The sequence below is a fragment of the Crotalus tigris genome, unplaced genomic scaffold, assembly GCF_016545835.1.
Source record: "Crotalus tigris isolate CLP2741 ecotype Arizona unplaced genomic scaffold, ASM1654583v1 scf7180000017596.1218436, whole genome shotgun sequence".
Lineage (NCBI taxonomy): Eukaryota > Metazoa > Chordata > Lepidosauria > Squamata > Viperidae > Crotalus > Crotalus tigris.
The window spans coordinates 822,486-844,020 of NW_024096501.1; the positions used below are offsets into that span (position 1 = coordinate 822,486).

Consider the following 21,535-nt stretch of genomic DNA (forward strand, 5'->3'; position numbering starts at 1 on the left):
TTTTTAGTTTTGGTTTGAGACCTATTTATAGAACAGGCATTAGCTCCAGGACTGAAAAATCAGACACTAGGTTTGGATGTAATAACGAAATTGTGATAAAGGACTGGGGGGTGGGGGGAGGAAAGGAAGGCTGGCTGGCTGCGAAGAAGCAAGCATGTTTTTCTTGTGGTTGTTGTGTGCCGATGGAGATGCCCTTGGGACAAAGTGAGGCCAGGTCCCCTATGGAGTCTCTGGGCTGCCCCTGAGCCTGGTGATCGAATGCAACCTGGGGTTTGTAAATGCTCTTGCTGGCTTTGGATGGGCGACGGCTCAGCGTTCACAAGAAGGGCTGTTCTTAGTGACCAGCGTTGTGTTTTCTTCCTCCTGGTCCTTTCCTGCAGCGATGTGGAGAAAAGGAAGAGGACTTCCTCAGTCTGCAGCAGTGACTCTCTAAATGCTGGGGGTCTCACCCTGGCCCCCCGTCGGATTTCCTGGCGGCAGAGGATCTTCCTAAGGGTGGCATCACCCATGAAGAAGTCTCCTTCAGCCATGCAGCTGCAAGGTCTGTTCCTACTTCGAGAAAATGATTCCGGCAGTCTGGTTGAATTTCCTTTTCTCTTTTAACCATGGGTGTCTCTTGGAGATCCACATCTAGGTTCCAACATATTCTTTCATTAATTAGCTCAAGGATCTGGAGTCAGCATCCAGCTCTAGAGTCCAAATAAAAGTCCAGGTTCATTCCGTTTCTGAAAATCTTACCGTTTATTGAATATACGGCAGTGTACTGTCGAAGCAAAACTAACTCTGAGGTTCCCAGACACCAGTTCCTAGAATTAAACAATCATTTATCTGGCCAAACCCCCACCCTTGTCTCACAATCCATATAAACAATTTCACTTTGTTATGGGAACCATCTGCTTCCTCTCCACACCTTCTGCAGTGTCCTTGGAAAGGTTTCAGGCTCTTACGGCCTTCAGTGGAAGCGTAGATGTTTCGTTTCTCCATCTAACCCAGGGGTAGGCAACCCAAAACACTCAAAGAGCCACTTGGACCCGTTTCCCACCAAAAACAAAACACTGGGAGCCGCAAAACCCTTTTGATATCTAAAATGAAGATAACACTGCATATATCCTTTTTTACCTTTATTATAGGTGTGTGTATGTGTATGTGTGTGTGTGTGTGTGTGTATGTGTATGTATATATATATATATCTCCTTAATGGGTATACACACACACACACACACACACACACATATACACATTAAAAATAAAAGTAAAAATATGACTCTTGGGAATATCCATACTATTAAAACAATGATCACCAAGAGAATGCTTTAAGGGAATAAGATTACATACACACACAGGTAAAAAAAGGATATATGCAGTGTTATCTTCATTTTAGATGTCAAAAGGGTCTCTCTCTCCCTCCCTCTCTATCTGCCCTTGGTCTGCCACTCCTCTTCCCCCACTCTCTCTCTCCCTCTCTCTCTCTTTCTCTCTCTCTCTTTCTCCCCCCCCTCCTATCTGCTGCTCACCTGGCAAGCTTCAAGCTGTTGTCCAACAACCTCCGGGGTAGGCCACCTCGTCTCTTTTATGACTCATGGACTTCAACTCCCAGAATTCCTGAGTCAGCCTAGCTGGGCTAGCTAGCTCTCTCCTGCCCTTCCTGCTTCCTGCAGAGACACAGCAAAGGGAGGAGCTCTGCCCAGAAAGCTTTTCAGCTGCTCGGAGAACACTGTGAGTGCACTCTTTTACACACACACACACACACACACACACACACACACACACACACACACAAAACACACACACACACAAAACACACACACACACAGACACACACACACACACACACAGAGAGAGAGAAGCAGGGAAGTGCAATTGCCCCTCTCTGTCTCTCTCTGCAAAGGCAGAGGAGGCTGGGAGCCACAGGGGAAGGCTCAAAGAGCCGCATGCGGCTCCGGAGCCGCAGGTTGCCGACCTGTGATCTAACCGATTCTGAAGCAATACCTCCCTTGCCCTTATTCTAATGGCAAGTTGAAATGAAGAGGCATGTAGCTGCCAAAGTTTCATTCTTGACAGTATCTTTGTGTAAGCTGTCAACCTAAGTATATGACCGTCTGAAGTGGCCACTTAGTCAATACCAAAGTGATGTAATGAGGGATGATTTCTTTCTTCCATGAGACCAGGAATATGGCCCTGACAGTTTGTTTGTCGATGACAGAGTCCTTTTCAGTTTCTCAGAAGCTTTGTAGGCAATGTCCAGGATTCAAGAACAGATAGACATAAGTCTATTGACCAGCAATGCACAATTTCTTTTCCCGTGTTTACATATTTTTTGAAAGTGAGAAAGATGATGAACTGGTTGTACTTAAAATTTCAAAAGCAAAGATTTCAAAATCCATTTGGGAGTTTACAATACCTAACAAAAATCTAGATCAGTGTTTCTCAGCCTTGGAAACTTTAAGCTTTGTGGACCTCATGCTGGTTGAGGAATTATGGGAGTTGAGGTCCACACCCCTTAAAGTTGCCAAACACTGGCAACTTTGAGAAACACTGATCTAGATCAAATAAATTCAACTATGTGCCAGTCAATAAATATCTCAAAGGAGAGACAAGAAGTTGAAATAGAAGTTCAGCTTTCAAGATCAGGAGGTTTTTTTTCTTCTTCTCAAAATGCTTTTCTCGCCAAAGCTGCCCATCGTTAATCTCAACTTTTGAGTAGCTTCTAAATGAAGGACTGGATAGAGAGTAGCATCTCTGCAGCTCTGGTGGTTTTCCTAATAAAGTCCAGCATATCATAAAACCTCTTCCAGGTGTGAGGTAAATGTTCTTATTTCTGCTTACAATTCCTGCTTCAATGCACCTGGAGCTGATTTGGCTTTCGTTTTGCAGGAAACTTGGGAGAACCATCTAAAGTTAGATTCACCTCTGGATTGATCCTCAGGAAAAAGGATTAATGCTTCTTCTATATTTCTTGATAAAATATAAAGCCTGAGCGATCTTATGTCTGTCCCTTTTCTGGGATAATAAAAAAAAAATGGCTACTTTCTGTTTTTCTGCTGCCTGTGCTCAGAACCACGGTGACCCCAGAGCTTCTGCCAACAGCTGCTTTGGAGTCTATACTGGAAGGGACCCCTAATTTGGTTCTTTGTCTCCCATGAGCTCATACCTCTGAAGCGCCCTTGCTAGAAGAGAGAGGCTTGTGCGCTCTCCTTTTATTTCCAACTACTTCAAAGCCTGATGGATTGATTTATAAATAAAGGATCGTGCTACAGAGCCCTTTAGGCAGAGAGTTATAAAAGCCCTTTTGTATTGTTGATGGGATGTGTTGGTTCAAGAACATCCCTTTACCATCCAGCATGTAATGAGTGTTGCTTGATGTTAAATGGTGTTGCCTGTGTCTGTACCCATTAGGGCAGGGGTGTCAAACTGGCGGCCCGCCAGCCGGAGGCATCACGCACAGGCCACGCCCATCCCGGCTCTACAAAGGCAAAAAAACGTCATGATATGTCACGATACGTCACGTGACGCGATTGAGTTTGACACCCATGCATTAGGGAAGTGTTTCTCAACCTTGACAATTTTAAGGCATGTGGACTTCAATTCTCAGAATTCCACAGCCAGCATTGCTGGCTGTGGAATTCTGGGAGTTGAAGTCCACATGCCTTAAAATTATCAAGGTTGAGAAACACTGCATTAGGGGTACCAAGTGTGAGAGAATGACTCATTCTTGCTGCATGGCAAGGAAAAGGGGTCAAAACAGCAGAATAAATCTAAAATAGTAGAATCTGAAATCCAAAAATAATAAGTATTCTGCCTTGTTTCTATTTTCTGAACAGGATATAGTTTTATCTGTCTGTCTGTCCGTCCGTCCGTCTGTCCACCCGCCCGCCCACCCACTGACCCACCTATCTATCTATCTATCTATCTATCTATCTATCTATCTATCTATCTATCTATCTATCTATCTATCTAATTATCTATCTATCTACCTACCTACCTACCTACCTACCTACACACCATCCATCCATCCATCCATCCATCCATCCATCCATCCATCCATCTATCGTCCACCTCAGCATGATTCTGGGTAGCTTACAATAAAATGATAAATATTAAAATTAGTCAGATGAGGTACAAAACTAGAAAACCAGAAAAGGGTCAAGGGTTTTGCTGGTTTGTCTTTCAAGCACATCAGTTTCTGGCTTGGGGTATAGCAGAGGTAGGGAACAATGGCCCTTTTATGACTTGTGGACTTCAACTCCCAGAATTCCTAAGCCAACATGGCTGGCTCAGGAATTCTGGGAGTTGAAGTCCACAAAGTCATAAAAGGGCCATCGTTCCCCACTCCTGGCGTATAAGGTTGAGCCTGAAGTTGCACTGCATTAGGGACTTTGCAGAAACAAACCAAATTCCAAAAGCTGTCTGTTCAGGTCTCTGCGGAGTTCACAACCAACGATTCGTAGGTTGAGGGGTGGGATGGGGGAAGTGTAACATAGAAATAATGGGGTGGATTGGGGCAATATCAAAAATACACAATTAGGGGTGGGCTGGGTTTCTTAAAATCAGACCTCAAATACAGATACTGGATAGCATTGATTGAATTCACGGTTAACCAGATGGTTCTTTCCAGATGGCTGTGATGAAAAAGAACTGCTGCCGTTATCCCCGCATCCACCGTCTTTTGACGAAGTTCCCCTGGTTTCCATCTTGCAAAATGAGGATGTCCAAGATCAGACCGGAGAGAAGAAGAAGTCAGTGGAGCTGCAGAGCCTGTGGAGAAAAGCGATCCACCAGCAGATCCTTCTCCTCCGGATGGAGAAGGAAAACCAAAAACTGGAAGGTTGGTGCAGGCTGTGGACTACCAGGGACAGGTGGTGTTGAAAGAGATGGAGGGGCATCCACTTTCCTTTTAAATGGCACACTAGAGAAAACATTTTTGGAAACCTTCACGCAGAAATCTTTAAATCAATTACTTTATCCAGGAATAGGTTTTCTTGGAACTAGAGCAGAAATGACCCTTCTTCGCAGACAATGCCCTCCCTTAGCAAACCAGCTGTAAACGAGATTATTTGGACCACTTCTCATGCATTACTGCAGTAGTAATTCAGTCTGCAGTTGCTTGATGTAGGCTGCAGGGCATGGAAGGCAACTGAGGAACATTCTAAGAGCAACGTCTCTCCTGGAGTCATACCATGTGCTAATGGTGGTTTCCTTCCTTCCTTCCTTCCTTCCTTCCTTCCTTCCTTCCTTCCTTCCTTCCTTCCTTCCTTCCTTCCTTCCTTCCTTCCTTCCTTCCTTTCTTTCCCATTTGCTTGCTTTTTCCTCCCGCAATGATTTCTGAATATGGATTGGGGGATCAGATGTTTAGTGTAGTGGTGGACATGTCACTTGGCCTTAAGAGGCCCTGGTGGCTGCTTTTGCTGGTCTTTACCATCAGTGCCAAGCAGGAGAAGGCATCAGAGGAAGCTTTAGATGTTCTTCGTTCCTTCAGGGAGAGACATCCCAGATCCAGCAGCCATGTGATTTGAGGACAAGCCTTAACTTTCTCTGTCTAAAGAATTTGAGCGATGACGGACAGTAAATCTGCCCAGCTTTCTTACTCCCCTTTGCTTATATTGGCCTACAGAGGTTGACCTTCCTATGGACATGGTCTCCAGAAATTCCCCAGGCCCACCCTGGCTCCATTCCCACCCCAGCAGGGAAACTCTGATTTAGAGCTGGTCCATCTGTTTATTATGATTTAGACTTGACCATCAAGAGGAAGGAGGAAACTGATGGTCACCATTGCTGATAGTTTCATACCTGAAGATGAAGAAGGAGAGATGGGAACAGAATGGCTGCAGGGCTCTGAACTCTCTCCAGACCTTCCAGGGACCAGACGGGAGTATGGCCTTTCCCCAGACTCTGATGTCCCCAGAAGGCAAGGTCCAAATTGGTTACTCTGGAACAAGCCCCGGAGAAGTTGTGCTTCAGCTTGACCATGGGATAATGTCAAGTCCCACTTTGGGACTTGCACTAGCCTAAGTGTAGCTCCCGCCTCCCCTGCCTGCTGGCCAAAAATTGATTGTAGCATCCCTGTCTTCCCCCTCGGTTGCAGAGGTTGGAATTTCCTTTTATTTCTCCTTTAATATCTCGCTTGAACGCCTGGGTGATGCATAAGATCATTTGGGTGATCTACCATTTAACTGATGTCGAGGGAGGTCCGTGGGAAATAAAGCAGAGAATATATTCGGAGAATGAAGAGTGTTCTAATCGGTGGGCATTATGAACTAAAAAGCCATGAAGCCGTTTATTTTCTTCCCCCTGTGATGAATGTGAAAGGGGGAAAAATGAGAAAATAACCAAGAGAGAATTTTGCCTGAGTGAGATTTTGGCTCCTGGGTATTTCGGCTTCTTGTTGATGGCCGGCAGGGCTGTTTCCTTGCCAACCACTGTGCAGGAGAAACCCAAGGGCTGCAGGGGGGGACGGGGGGGGGAACAACAAAGTTTCAGCAGCTGGAAATTGTTTTTCTTCCGATCCCTCCCCCAATCTCTGCTTTTCTTCTGTGACCTTATCCATCTTAATGAAATCGATTAACCAACTTTAACACTTCCTGTTCTTCCTAACGCTGTCGAGGAGTTTGAAGGAAGCTTTTGTTTTACAGAAGGTAAGATTTGCGGCTTCACCGCTTCCCCATCTCTGCCTGTGCGGGGGGGGGGGTCCCTGACCATTCTCCCCAGCCCTCTCACCACGGCCGATTCGCCACGGGACAGCTCGTCGCGGGACAGGAGTTACACTAATATCAAAGATTGGGTGGCGTGGAATCGTGAAAGGAAGGATGCAAAAGGAGCGACAGAGTGAAATGTGAATTCACCAACATTAACATATATATATATTTTTACATTATTTTAAATAATTAAATTGACTTGTTGAATGGTCCCCACGACAAGTTATCTTGTGGAGAGTTGGCCGTGGTGAATTGGCCGCAGAGAATTGGGGGCAGTGAGAGTTGTCCCATTGTGGCCTGTGTGTGGGTTTGCACACAGACACACGTGACACCTGCACATTTAGGTGTTTGGGGGTTGATCGTTTATTTTTAAAGATCTCTATCGGACTTGTGTCAACATCTGAAGCATCGGTGCAGAAAGCCGGCCAAGAGCTCTAATGGGTCTCCTCAAAAGTTTACTGATTTGGGCCCCAAAGCTGCCTGGTCTGTCTGACCATAGTTAGGAACAGGGTCCACATGAGATGCTTTCCTGAGGGACCTGCCATGGTTCCCGGTTGCTTCTTGGGCACCACTTAATGAATTAGGTTAATCTGGTTTAGATCCTGCTTAAGGAAGCCTTCTCCCATTCTGGACTTGCCAACCTGTCCCAAGGAATGGGAGAGACCTCCTTAAAGATCCATCCTTCTGCTGTTCCTTCTGCAGCCTTCTCCTGCCTTGACCCCAGGCAAGGGAACACTGTGTCAAGTTTTTGGTGGTGTGACAATTATTGCTTCTCAGCTTGCCTACAACCTTGGGGGTGCTGGGTGGGGGGTAGAAGGGGAGAGGTTTGGAATTCAGACTTCAAAGATTAAGAAGACTCATTACCCCAGATGTCTGGCTAGACCTAGAAGTACTTTCTCATCACAATATTTTTCTACTTGATTGGGCAACATGACCTGACCCAGAGGGAGGAGGGAAAATTCAGTACTTTTACTCTATGGACTTGGGAGGGGTTCTTGCCAGAGCTGGTTTTGTTTTCATTAGTGCGGGGAGTGATGTACTCAATAAAGTTTCACATTAAGAGATCGGAATGCCTCGAAGGCAAAGGCATTTACTTGGTTGGGTTCGTCAGTCGGAATCTTGACATTAAACTAGCTCCGTCGAGACACACTGTCTTTCAGGAGTTGCATTTAACACAAGAAATCTTGCACGCCATGTTTAGCCAATCCAAGAAGAAACACACTGGTCCAGAAGATGCCTTTGAAAAGGAAATTTAGGTTCCCAACCTTTTGTTGACCAAAGCTTAAAACATTTCCTGACATTGAAATTGACCCGGGCTTTCGAATTCCTTTGGTTGGGCAGGATATCCACCATTTCCTACTCATTAGCATTCTTAGAGGCGTGTTAAATTGAGGCATTCGGTATTCAGAAGATATTTTAAAGGAACTAAAACGTTTGTTTCCTACAAAATCAGATAACTTTTTTCTCAGTACTGAGTGCCACCTGGCAGTTGTTTATGGCAGGCTGGGACTTTGTGCAGCAGCACCACCACCTGACCAATTTCACCTGTCCCAGGTGCTCACCTTCAGTTCTGCTACTGGACTTCTCAGTTAGATGTAGCCATAAAAAATGAACTTTTTTATGAAGGATGAAGCACAATCCATTTCTTCCCCCAGCCAGCCCTCCCCAAAGGCCCACTCTGCCATTTTTGGCTTGTGTAGTAACTCTGCTCAACTTCCAAGTTGCTGGTTGCACATCAGTTAAATTTTTGGTACACAAATACGAAGCACGTGACCACGAAGGTCCATTGAAGAATTAAACCTGAGAGAAAGGGGAGTGCAAAAGTTGTGGGTAGAAATGCAAAAGAGCGCAATAAAGATAACCCCTCCCCTGAATGAAGATTTAGTTCTGGATAAACTAATCTGCTTGCTTCAGAAAGGGTCGTTGCATTGTTAAATGCAGGCATAACCCTGGTTGAGGGAAGTTCAAAGATCGTTCTCTGTTGTGCAGTTGCTGAATGGCTGCTGTTATATCTTAGACCAGGGGTCTTCAAACTTGGCCCTTTTATGACTTGTGGACTTCAACTCCCAGAGTTCCTCAGCCAGGAAAGCTGGCTGAGGAATTCTGGGAGTTGAAGTCCACAAGTCATAAAAGGGCCAAGTTTGAAGACCCCTGTCTAAAACTTTATAAATTTGGTTCCGTGATTAACTATCAGTGTAAAGCCTGAAATAAATGCAACGTAGTGAAATCAGGTATGTGAGGAGCTGCATGCTTCCTAAATTGTTGACAATATTCAATTCACACTGATTGACTCAATTGCAAGTGACGGTTGTGACCGAGATTCTGAATTGTGGAGAAAGCAGTCTTTTTGTTCTGAAAATGTTGTATGTTGTATGTGTCCCATGTGGGTGGCACAATTTGTATACCGGTGGACAGAGATTAAACCAGGGATCTTCAAACTTGGCAACTTTAAGATTTGTGGACTTCAGCTCCCAGAATCCCTCAGCCAGCCCTGACTGACTGAGGAATTCTGGGAGTTGAAGTCCACATGTCTTAAAGTTGCCAAGTTTGAAGACCCCTGGATTAAGCCAAAGCCCACATTGGATGGCAAACCTAGTAAGCTCTGAATGTTAGGCTGATTTTTGAGTGGAAGGAATAGCTGATCCAGTCTAGGAAGGCCATCTTCTGCTGTTTAATATCTTGGGGAAATGTTAGTTGAAGAACTGGATTGTGGGAAGTCTTTTAAGGTGTACTGCCTAGTACAAAAAGCAGAATTCTGTACTTACCTTTTGACTGATTCATTGAACGGGATCTCTGTTGTGGTTGGTGTCTCTGGGACATACACACATCCGAACATGTATATGCACATCTAAACATGGTGCTTATCTGAAGATGCCTCACGGGTCTTCTCTCTTGCAGCGAGCAGAGATGAGCTGCAATCCAGGAAAGTTAAACTGGACTATGAGGAAGTAGGAACCTGTCAGAAGGATGTTATTAATATCTGGGACAAGAAACTGTTGAACTGCAGAGCCAAGATCAGATGTGATGTGGAAGACATTCATACTACCCTGAAAGATGGTAAGTTCTGAATCCAAAGGACTTTGTTGTTGTTGTTAGTTGCGAAGTCGTGTCCGACCCATCGCGACCCCATGGACAATGTTCCTCCAGGCCTTCCTGTCCTCTACCATCTTCTGGAGTCCATTTAAACTCACGCCTACTGCTTCAGTGACTCCATCCAGCCACCTCATTCTCTGTCGTCCCCTTCATCTATTGCCCTCAATGTTTCCCAGTATTAATCGCAACCCCATGGACAACGTTCCTCCAGGCCTTCCTATCCTCTACCATCTTCTGGAGTCCATTTAAGCTCACGCCTACTGCTTCAGTGACTCCATCCAGCCGCCTCATTCTCTGTCGTCTCCTTCTTCCATTGCCCTCAATCTTTCCCAGCATTAGGCTCTTCTCCAATGAGTCCTTCCTTCTCATTAGGTGGCCAAAGTACTTGAGTTTCAATTTCAGGATCTGGCCTTCTAAGGAGCAGTCAGGGTTGACCTCCTCTCGGACTGACCGACTTAGGGCCTGGGGAAAAAAAACCATGGGTCGCAACCAAGGGTTGGTATCTTCAGGGGAAATGGCACACATGTAGGGGAGGGATATAACACAGAAATGTCGCTGTGTCTCAACATCTCAATGGGGCTCCTTTGCATCCACTGCCTGGTGTTCTTAGTTGATTAGTGTTTGATTACAGCATTGAGTTTTGATTTAGCTCAGTGTTTCTCAACCTTGACAATTTTAAGGCATGTGGACTTCAACTCCCAGAATTCCACAGCCAGCATTGCTGGCTGTAGAACTCTGGGAGTTGAAATCCACATGCCTTAAAATTGTCAAGGTTGAGAAACACTGATTTAGCTATTGAGGGAAGAAAAAGGGAAAGATGTCCTTGAGTGGAAGTCAGTTCTTGGTGCTTCAGGAGCACACCCAGGTTGGGTTTGTGTATTTGTGGGGGTGTGTTTGCCAACAGGAGGAAGGGACCTTGTCCCTTCTTCTGATATACTTTTCTTGCATTTCTCCAGTGGGGCAATTTTCTATAACCCAGCAGATTCCCTCTTGCCTTCTACCCACCATCCTAATAAAATTTCAGCCCTTCTTATCTTTCAAGGCCAATCAAAGGCAAAGCTTATTTTTTCCTAGGTTCAGAAATAGCCTTACCATGCCAGATATTTTCAGCTATTGCACACACTCAAGGCTGTCCCTGTGTATACATGTGTGATTGCAGGGGGAGAAAAAAATAAAGAAAGAATGCATCTCTCACTACCTCTCCATTCTTCACTCTTTTGTTCAGGTGTCCCCAAAAGCCGCCGGGGAGAAATTTGGCAGTTTCTGGCCGTGCAGCACCGCGTCAGACACCGGCTGCCGAATAAGCAACAGCCTCCAGACATCTCCTACCAAGACCTCCTGAAGCAGCTGACAGCGCAGCAACATGCCATCCTGGTGGACCTGGGTGAGGGCGCGACTCAGCTGGCGGATCCTGTGGGCTGGATGTGTGTGTGTGTGTTGCAGAGCATCTGCATAATTGTGACGTGGTTGGTGGTGCTGATCTGTCTGTGTGTGTGTGTGTGTGTGTTGCAGAGCATCTGCATAATTGTGACGTGGTTGGTGGTACTGATCATCATGCAAAGAACCTCAGGCTAATGTTTGTTTTCAGTTGGAACCGCTTTTATGGTTCTTCCCTGGAGCTCTCTCTTCAAGGGAGATTTCCCCGGCCCCGATTTGACTTCTGACCTCACCAGCTCTTCTTGTTTTGTCCCAGGAAGGACTTTCCCCACCCATCCCTACTTTTCGGCTCAACTGGGCGCAGGGCAGCTCTCGCTCTTCAACCTGCTGAAAGCCTACTCTTTGCTGGACAAGGAGGTGGGCTATTGCCAGGGCATCAGCTTTGTGGCCGGCGTGCTGCTGCTCCATATGAGTGAAGAGCAAGCCTTCGAAATGCTGAAATTCCTCATGTATGATCTCGGGTTCCGGAAACAATACAGGCCCGACATGATGTCGCTGGAGGTAAGGCAAAAAAGGAAAACAAGAAAGGAAAAAGGATATCCTCCTTCAGCTGATTCCCTGCAGAACCTCTATAATTTCCACTGCAGAAGGAGGACTGCTGTCAGTCATCCCACCTTGGTCAATTACCTAAAGCAGTGTTTCTCAACCTTGGCAACTTTACGCTAGCTGGAGAATTCTGGGAGTTGAAGTCCACACATCGTAAAGTTGCCAAGGTTGAGAAACAGTGACCTAAAGTATTCTTACTGCTGTCAGCATATATAATATCAGAGTTCCAATTCCCCCCCCCCAAATTCTTTATCCTAATAGAAAACTATTCACTTTAAGTGAACAGATAACTTCTTGGTTTCACTTGACTAGAGGTGAGGCCCAAGACCTTCATTCTGAGTGGCTCAAACCAGGCATGAGTGATGTCCAGAGACACAGTTAAACGATTGTGAAGGAACAAGGTTGCCATGGAGCTCTTAGGCAGGTATGGACCTCCTAACCTCCCCTTTTTGCCATATCTTTATGTAGATCCAGATGTACCAGCTGTCAAGGCTTCTTCATGACTATCACCGGGACCTTTACCACCATCTTGAAGAAAACGAAATCAGCCCAAGCCTGTATGCCGCACCCTGGTTTCTCACTTTATTTGCCTCACAATTTCCTCTGGGATTTGTAGCCAGAATCTTTGGTAAGGATCTGTTTCGTCTCACAATCCTAAAGGCACATTCATTGTGAATCTCAACAGGAATAGCTAGAACAGAACAGGATTTGTGCCTCTTTTTTTTTTTTTTTAAACAAACTTCTTTTGGGGTTGCAATTTGTCTGCTCAATAGCATTGGCAGAGGTCATAAATTAATGGTTCTCTGTGGGTTGTTGTTTTTTTTTTTAAAAAAAATACTCTGCGATGTTGTATTAAGATTCATTTCGTTCCTGGGATGAATGGGAGCTGCCCTCTCTTGCCTGGATAGAAATTCTAATTTCTAATTTCTGTTGACCAGTGAAACTGCGTGTCCCATTGGAGACCCCTTTTTCCATGCCTTCAAATTTGGTGTCTGGGTTTTTGTTTTTCCTTCCTTTTGCTTTGCTTACGATTAACCCTGTTCACAGGAATGTGCAGCCAAAATGGTTCTGTCAAAGCTGTGACAAACCAAACTGAAGCCATTTTCATTTTGCTTTCGTTGCTACATATTTAGTTTAGAAGAAGAAGAAGACGGAGGTGTAGTTTTTGGTTAGCCAAAAGGATTCAAATGTATGGGAACCAAGGTCATTGCTGATAACATTTTGGCCAGGCTGGAGAGCTGGTGAATGTGGTTTATGACAACAAATTGGGGTGGGAATTGCAACTTGCAACTTTGCAACCAAGGGGAGATAAATTTAGTCTTGGGTTCACCTTTGTTTGTGCCGTTATTTTGTAGCCAAATAAAAATGTTCTTTGAGGAAGAAATCCTTGCCTTGAAGTTCTTTTAATTGGTCCCCATCTATCAGAACCATGACAGGTTCCTTGCAAATAGCTGGACTTGCTTCTTTGTGTTCATAGTTTGTTGGGTTGCCTCTTTTCGCAACTGAAACTTCTAAAAATACAAAAAGGCACTCCAAAATAAAATAAATATTTTTTTTAATGGGGCAGTCTGAAATTGGATTATTAACCCAGCAACAAGTTTCCTTGTATTTTAGTAGAATTTCTTCCCATCAAATGTAAGAGACTGTAGAATGACAAAAGGTCAGTTTCAACCTTTGAGTTGTGTGTAGGTTGTTGTTAACCTAATTGTATGAATGATGTGCTTTTATGGGATAATCAGTGTACAGACAGTCCTCAACTTACAACAGTTCATTTAGTGACTATTCAAAGTTGCGGCAGCACAGAAAAAAGTGACCTAGGTCTGTTTTTCACATTGCAGCATCTGCAAGATCATGTGATCAAAATTCAGACGCTTGGCAACTGGCTCGTGTTTATGACGGTTGCAATGTCCATAGGTTGTGTGATGGCCATTTACAACCTCCTGACAAGCAAAGTCAATGGGGAAGCCGGATTCACTTAACAGCCATGTTACTAACTTAAGGAATGCAGTGATTGACTTAGTAACTGGGGCAGGAAAAGCTGTATAATGGAGCAAAGTTCTCTTAACGAAGTGTCTCGCTTGGCCACGTAAACGTTGGGCTCCGCTGTAGTCCAAAATCGACGACTACCTACTAACCTATCATTGTTGCTCTTTCTCGCCCCAGATATTATTTTTCTCCAAGGTACAGAAGTCATATTTAAAGTAGCGCTATGCCTGCTCAGCACCCAGGAGGAACGCATCATGTCGTGTGAGACATTTGAAAGCATCGTGGAGTTTCTTAAAAACACTCTGCCAGACATGACAGAGCCCCAGATGGAGAAGATAATGGCCCAGGTAATGTAGATGTCAATGCCAGTGACAAACTGAACATGAAGCCATTTTTCATTCTGCTTTCGTTGCCCCCCTTTTAGTTTAGAGATTTTTAGATGAAGGACTGGGAGGAGGGGTGTGAAGTTTCTCAGTCAGTTAGCCAAAACGAATGCATCGGTGTGAGAACCAAGGTCACTGCTGATAAGAGTTTTAGCAGGCTGGAAAGCTGGGAGGAGAGCCCACGTTTTTTGTGATAATTGATGAATGTGATTTATGACAGCATATTAAGGGAAAAGCATCTGTAACTTTGTAACCACGGGAAGGGATTTTTAGTTTTGGGTTCACCTTTGTACATGCCGATATTTTGTTTCCTAAATAAAATGTTCTTTAAGGAAGAAATCCTTGCCTTGACGTTCTTTTAAAGGGTTTCATCTATCCTATCGGAACCATGACGGTAGATTTATTCTTGCCACCCTCTCGTTCTCCTTTCCTAAAAGCAAAGAGCCTGTTAAAAACATCCCTTGACTGATATGCCAAGTTTTTGGGGTATCCTACGACTCATTGTTCTGGTTTTTTTTTTTTAAAAAAAAAATAATAACCTTTTAATTAAGTTCTTAACAGATGTCAATTATTTCTTACTTTTCTTTTTCCCTTTTAGTTAAGTCTGTAGTGTTTTTGCTATGTCTATTAAGGATGGAGCCTTTGAGCTCAGTTTGAAAACCTCACAGAATGTCCTGTCTTGATAAGTTGCTGCAATAACTTGATCCACCAAGTTTGGGAATTTCGTGGTGTTTTAGGAATTAAGTAGTTTCTCTTTGAAATATGGAGCTCTTTTTTTAAAAAAAATTGCTAAGTAGAGCTTGGCCCAGAGCAAGATGGCTCCCTTTTTATCATTTGTCCAGTGAAGTCCTTTGGGTAGTGTGGCCATAAAAGCAAATATACCCAAGAGTCAATGGTTTGCACTTTTAAGTTGTTCTCACCATCTTGAATGAATCTGGAGCTGGTCCATACAGATGGAAAGTTTAAATTGAGTCATTCCCAAAACGGGTGTGAAAGAAGCTTCCACTGCCCCACATTGGTAGTCTTCTTTCACACTCTGAGGTCCAAAGAGTTCAGTTATTTGTCTTCTCTCAATTAGCCAGTGGATTATAAGGAATCTTCCCCCCCCTCTCTCTTTTGCTACCCATGCTAGGTGTTTGAAATGGACATTTCCAAGCAGCTTCACGCCTATGAGGTGGAGTACCATGTTCTGCAGGATGAATTGCAAGACAACCTGAGCCCTTGTGAGGAGATTGAAGCTTCAGAGAAACTGGAAAGAGCCAACAGTCAGCTGAAGAGACAGAATATGGATCTCTTGGAGAAACTGCAGGTAAAAATCAACCGTAGAATGAGTCTCAATCTCAATTTGGGAGCAGCTGACAATATAAAATTAGGCAAAGAAGAAGCCCTAAAAGAAAAAAAAAAAAAAACCAGTAGTACTTTTCCTCCCCCGATACACACATTACTCTGCAGGTAATCCTTGACTTATAACCATTTGCTTAGTGACTTTTCAACATTACAACAGCACTGAAAAAAGCGATGTATGACCATTTTTCATACTTATGGCCATTGCAGCATCCCCATGGTCACACGATCAAAATTTGGACATTTTGCAATTGACATGTATTTCGGATGGTTGAAGTATCCCGGGGTCATGTGATCCCCTTTTGTGACAGGCAAAGTCAACAGGGAAGCTAGATTCACTTAACAATTATATTACTAACACTTACAAATGTTAATTGATTCATTTAACTGTGGCAAGAGAGGTCATAAAATGGGGCAAAATCCACTTCACAACTGTCTCGTTTAGCACTGAAAATATTAGAGTCGATTGTGGTTTTAAGTCAATCTACATTTTGTCCTTTGTTTACTTCCCTAGATGTTCTTAGACTTTAATGTTTTAAGTCTAGAGGAGGGGAAAAAAAATCAGTGACTTCAAAAAGCATCTTCTTCCCTAGTTCCTCTCTATTTTATCTTCACATCTGAGAAAGACACGGCTGTTTTTAAATGTCGGCTTGTTCCTCAAACAAAGGAGAAGCTGAACATCATCCAGAAAATGGTGGTCATGAAAGAGGCCAGCTATCGTGGCCTTTGGGCAATAAGCAGAATCTACAGATCTAAGCGGTAGGGCTGTTGCCGGAAGTCCCACTCACAACTGTGTGAGTGGAAAGGACTGGTGGGTGGGTGAATTAATGTATGATCTTCCACGGGGGTACATATTCTGGGCAGCCCTCACAGATTAGTAACTTCTGGTGTAAATGGTGGCAGCTGATTGGAGCAAATCAGATGTTAAGTTCTTGTGGTTCTTGTTCTAAACCAGAAATAGGAGCATCCATTTATCTGATACGGATGTGATGTGTCAATTTCACCAAGCTAATGTTTTATTTCTCACGAATTTGAAGATCAGGATAAGAGGTTTACGCAACCTATGCTTAATCTTTTGGGCAATTTAGGTTATTTAAAACTGCTCATTTTTTTTAAATTCATAAAGTGGTTCAATTATCTTTTTTTTTTAAATCACAACAAAGCAACCCTTCATTTATATTAATAAGTCACTAGGTATTCTGAATTCCCCGTCCTTATCAAGCTAAAGTGAAACCACTCATGTACAAAAGGGCAAAGTTAAAAGAGTTCTGACATTGTCAGAAGTATAAAAATATCTTTAGATGGATTTTAAAAAGAAATGATGGAGAGAGGGAACCACTGAGTAGCCAACATGTTCTTGGGCTAGATTGCTGACAGTGGGAAGTGGGATAAAGAAAATACGATGTGTTTATTAAATAAATAAATTTAAAGGACAGTTTTTTGAAATGAAGGGCTACCCTTTATAATAAAGGTCTGTGGAGATTCTCGGTCATCCAAGTCATGTTTGTCCCAAAGATGCTTTTTCACAAGGCAACTGGATTTCCTTGTTTTTTCTTTTGAAGACATTTTGCTTCTCATCTCAGAAGCTTCTTCAGCTCTCCCTGGATGTGAGGAATGGAAGGATTTATACTCCTTGCAGATAAATGGTTTAGAGAGCTGTTGAGGCCACCTGGAGGTTTATCTGTGTCGTCAGGGTCACTTGAGTAGTGCAAATGGGTGTAGAGCCTTCTTGGAACTGTTGATTGTGTTGTAGACTGTGTCGGGCCCTGCAAGGCCGACCCGTGAGGGGACTCAGGGATGCTACTTAACACACCAAACAGCTGACAGGCTCCTACGATACCTACCGGCCTCAGCGCTGTTAACGAGACCGTGGAGCGTCACTGGCTTCGGTATGTGTGCTGCGTTGGCTGTGAACGGCCGTCGCATCCAATGACATCATCGCTGTGTGCCTCGCCGGGCCGACAACCAACAAGCGAGGAGGGGCCATAAACTTACAGCGCAGAGCCACGGAAGCATTTAGGGGAAAAGCAGCTTTACTCAACTGACTGGCAGAGGAGGGGTTAAGGGCTTACAGGGCCGGATGGTGGTTTGAGGGGTGCGGTAGGATGTTGCATGGGTGTGACAGGCCTGAGGGCTATGTAAAGCATTGGGAGCAAGCCACTCCCAGTGCTGACTTTGTTCTATACGGAGTCATTAAAAAACTTCGTTGTCTATCGTTCCCGTCTGTCGGCTTTTCTGTGGAGCATTGAGACAGGACGACCTGACAGACTGGAGATAGATGATGTCGTATCCCTCCCCCTCTGTTGAGAAAAGAATGTTCAGTTTTGACACAGATAGCCTCATTGACCCCTCTTTCAAACCAATAATAATAAAGGATGTCTAGCCACTCAAGGGATCATGAGATTTGGCAGAACTGAAGGATCCAGAAGAAATCTCCCTTGCCCATCTCTATTTCCTCTTTCTGCTCCTTGCTAGGTTGCCCATGCTAAGATCCAAGGTGTGGAGTCCAACTTGGAAGCGGCCTTGAGAAGGGAGAGCCAGATGATGACTTTAATCCAGTCCCTGGAGGAGGAAAAGGCTCTGTATCAGAAGACCCTGGAGAAGATCTGCAGCTACCTGCCCCAGGAAGCCCTGTCTGACTGTGAAGAGCTGCTGAAAAAAGTCAACTGTCATCCAAACAAATTCTAGAAGAAAGCCATAAACGAGGTGTGGGGGGGGGAGGAGAGAGAGAGAGAGAAGATGGTTTCTGCTCATAGATGGAAGGAAAGAAATGGGTTGCTGATGGAAAGGGGATCGGCTTCATTTCACAGGATTCTGCAAGCAGTAGCCACAGTAGCTTAAAAGGCCTTTTTCAACCCCAATATGCAAATCCCAAGTTCATGTCTTTTTTTTTTTTAATAACGCGTGTACATAATTTGCAGTGCAAAGAACGAAAGATGGGTTCTAATGAAGAAGATCAGGTGTATATTTAGGACTGATCTAAATGGGGGAAACCGGTGAAATTTGAGACTGCTTGTAACTTAAATGTTGAAGACTCCACTTTCTCTCAGTAAGGAAGGCGTGGGGGTCTTTTCTATACGCTGATCAACACTTGAAAAAATAAAATAAAAAGCAAGAATGTATGTCCACCTCCAAAAAGCAGCACAGGTCCCAGCTGAGGTGCTGGGTGGGGGTGCTGTGCATGTGTGCTTCCTGTCTGTGGGGTGGGGGGTGGGGGTCCGTTTCTAAAGTTCCTCAGGGAAGATTGCTCGTCCTTCCTTTTCGCGGGAACAGTTGTGTTCCTGCGGACACACAACTCACTCTCCTCCTCTCCCTTCAGGGGGACCTGGTGATGGTTGATGCTGTCATGTCTGCCCAAAAGTCACCAATTCCCTATCCAGAAAAGCAAGCAAGGAAGGCATATCGGTGACCCCTTCACTCCCCCTTCCTTGTGAGACAGTGAAAGCAGTGAGTGGGTGGGTGGCAGTGTGTCATAAAGCAGGTAGGACTTTCCAAGCCAACTCTTCTCCTGTGGAAAGTCACAAACTCTTGGGATTGAGTCCTTGGGATTCCTGACTTGAAGGATTTAGTTTGGTTAAGGGGATCCTCACTGTTGAATGCTGTCCTTATCTTAGTATCTTGTAGCATCTTCTTCATGCTCTGAGATTTAGGTCACCATTCGGACAGCCCGTTTCCCTTCAGCAATGGCTCAGCGATGCCGTGAAGCACTACAAGTCCTGAGAAGGGGAATGGCCACCATTTAAACATGATGGGTGGAGTAGCCTTCAGCCAAATGCCGGATTCTGTAGCTTGATTCCATTTGGCCAAGGAAGCCCTGTAAGATCTCCCTGCTTCCTCAATTGTCCAGCTTTCCCCCCCCCCCGCCTCAAATGTTAGTATTCCTTCCACAGGGAAGATCCCATAAACCTTCATCGTTGCACCTGCAACAGAAGAACATACAGATTGTCACCGAATTAATACTAAGGGGAGTAGTGCCTCCCTACATGGTAGTTTGTACATTTCAGAACATGTCTGTTCCCTCCTCTTCTTTTTAAGAAGCATTAAGTAGCAGAGTTTCGGCTTCTTGAAAATCCAGCAGTTTCTGGGGTCATGTTGATTGTTTTTATCATTATTATCATCATGTTCTGCTCTGCCTATTTCTTAAGTATGTTTGTTTTTGGAAGCTATTTCTGCCATGCAGACCAGACACTGAAGTCAACATTTGATCTATCAAAATTATGAAACTAGCAACACAAGAAATATGTTTTGGAACATGTTATCCCCGCATTGGGGAATGACTTGTTGTATTTCTCTAGCTGCTTTCTCTAAAATTGTGCCAAATTCAGCCAAGTGTCTTACTTGTACAAGGCACAGGTGTGGATGAAAGTGCTTCCATTGTGTCATGTATTGAGTTATGCAAACAACCAAGGAAAATACAGTTGACGTTCTCCTTCCACTGCTCCAGTATAAGTCCAACCCACATCCCTTTTTTCGTTTCTTGTTCATATAATTTCTTAGCTTTTCCTGGGCAGAGTCCCAAAGGAAAAGCAAATGCATGGCAAGACACTGCCCTAATTTCATCTTTGCATGGGAGATTTCCCAAAGATTGTGCGTCTGGCATTTTCTTGCTGCTGCTTATCAAATCAACAGGATCACACCAAACCTGGCAAAGTTACAGAAACATTACACTTTATCAGTTGGAGGGAAAATGTGTTGTTTCCTTGCAATTTCATTTGGGGCCGTCTTATGCGCGCAGAATTGGTCTCCGAGAATTGTGTGCCAGGGGTCTGAGTTATTAAGGCGCGCAAGACTTAAAACACGCACACACACACACACAAAGGTTTCACGCTATGTTGGTTTCATTGACTTGTTCATGTTGTCACATGGAAAATTTTCCAATAAATGCCATTGCTGCATTTGCTCATATTGTTTTCATTCTGCAGTCAGAATAACATTTTACGTATCCGCAGGGAATTTTTTTGGGGTCCCTCTCTTGTAACATTAGAGCTCTGGGCTACGCAGTTAAACAGACAAGCCACCAGATCCTTTGAGCCCAAGAAACACTTCAAGACATGATCTGCTGATTAACGGCGATGGCCTTAAAAATGGTGCTCAACACACATTGAGATAACAAGCCTTGACTGGCTGTGTGGAAGGGAAGGAGTTGGAAGGATGCTCTGAGAGATGGATCTGGGGTTCCAGTACAGATAGTCCTGAACTAACAACCATTCATTTAGTGGCTGTTCGAAGTTACAACGGCCCTGGAAAAATGACTTACTGTATGACCGTATTTTTACACTTACAAGCGCTTCAGCATCTCCATGGTCATGCAATCAAAATCGGGATGCTTGTCAACTGGCATGTATTTATGATAGTTGCACTGTCCTAGAGCAGGGCTTTTCAACCAGTGGTACATGTACCACCAGTGGTACATTGGCATGTGGCAAGTGGTACGCAACCCTGCCTTGCCTAGACAAGAGTAGTGGGGGAGGGAACGAGCTAAAGCAGCGCAATGCAGGCACTTGCTGTGAAAGAGTCCTCCGGAGCTGCAGAGTGGCTAGGGCAGGGGTAGGCAACCTTGGCTCTTTTATGACTCGTGGACTTCAACTCCCAGAATTCCTGAGCCAGCATGGCTCAGCTTGGAAACTCTCTCTTTCCCCTCAGCATGGCTGGCTCAGGAATTCTGGGAGTTGAAGTCCACGAGTCATAAAAGAGCCAAGGTTGCCTATCCCTGGGCTAGGGCAAGGCAAAGGCCCCAGGATCAGCACTTCCTGCTCATCTGGAAGAGAAACGAAGAGTGGGGCGGAGACAGGAGAGGTTATAAAAGGAGGCAGTTTTGGCCCGAGAGGGAAAGAAAAACAAGACTCCGGAGAAAGAGACAGAAGAGAAAAGGCTTTTGTCAGAGAAGTAGTGAGGAGAAATGGAGGGGGAATGCTTTCTGGGAGAAGTGTGTGAGAGAGAACGAGGGGCTTTTGCAAGCAAAGGGTGAAAGAAAAAAGGAAAAAACTGAGGGAGGGGGAAGGGAAAAAGAAAAGGCATTCATTGACTTCCAACTTTCTCTGTTGCACCAGAAGG

At 44.5% G+C, this 21,535-nt stretch overlaps 1 protein-coding gene across 5 annotated transcripts in view; it reads left to right on the forward strand.

The window, feature by feature from the left end:
* The window catches only part of TBC1D4 (TBC1 domain family member 4), a 98,411-nt gene extending 78,035 nt beyond the window's left edge, over positions 1-20,376 (forward strand). For 3 of the 5 annotated variants that reach the window (XM_039365856.1, XM_039365875.1, XM_039365894.1), the window contains 10 exons: positions 381-541; positions 4,616-4,825; positions 6,630-6,632; positions 9,591-9,749; positions 11,011-11,169; positions 11,479-11,723; positions 12,237-12,396; positions 13,932-14,101; positions 15,270-15,446; positions 17,957-20,376. In XM_039365856.1, the coding sequence (XP_039221790.1) occupies positions 381-541; positions 4,616-4,825; positions 6,630-6,632; positions 9,591-9,749; positions 11,011-11,169; positions 11,479-11,723; positions 12,237-12,396; positions 13,932-14,101; positions 15,270-15,446; positions 17,957-18,169 (1,657 nt within the window). In that variant the 3' untranslated portion in view covers positions 18,170-20,376. The remainder of the gene's footprint in view (positions 1-380; positions 542-4,615; positions 4,826-6,629; positions 6,633-9,590; positions 9,750-11,010; positions 11,170-11,478; positions 11,724-12,236; positions 12,397-13,931; positions 14,102-15,269; positions 15,447-17,956) is intronic. The other 2 variants (XM_039365866.1, XM_039365885.1) reach the window with 1 other exon arrangement.
* The last annotated feature ends 1,159 nt before the right edge of the window (positions 20,377-21,535 follow it).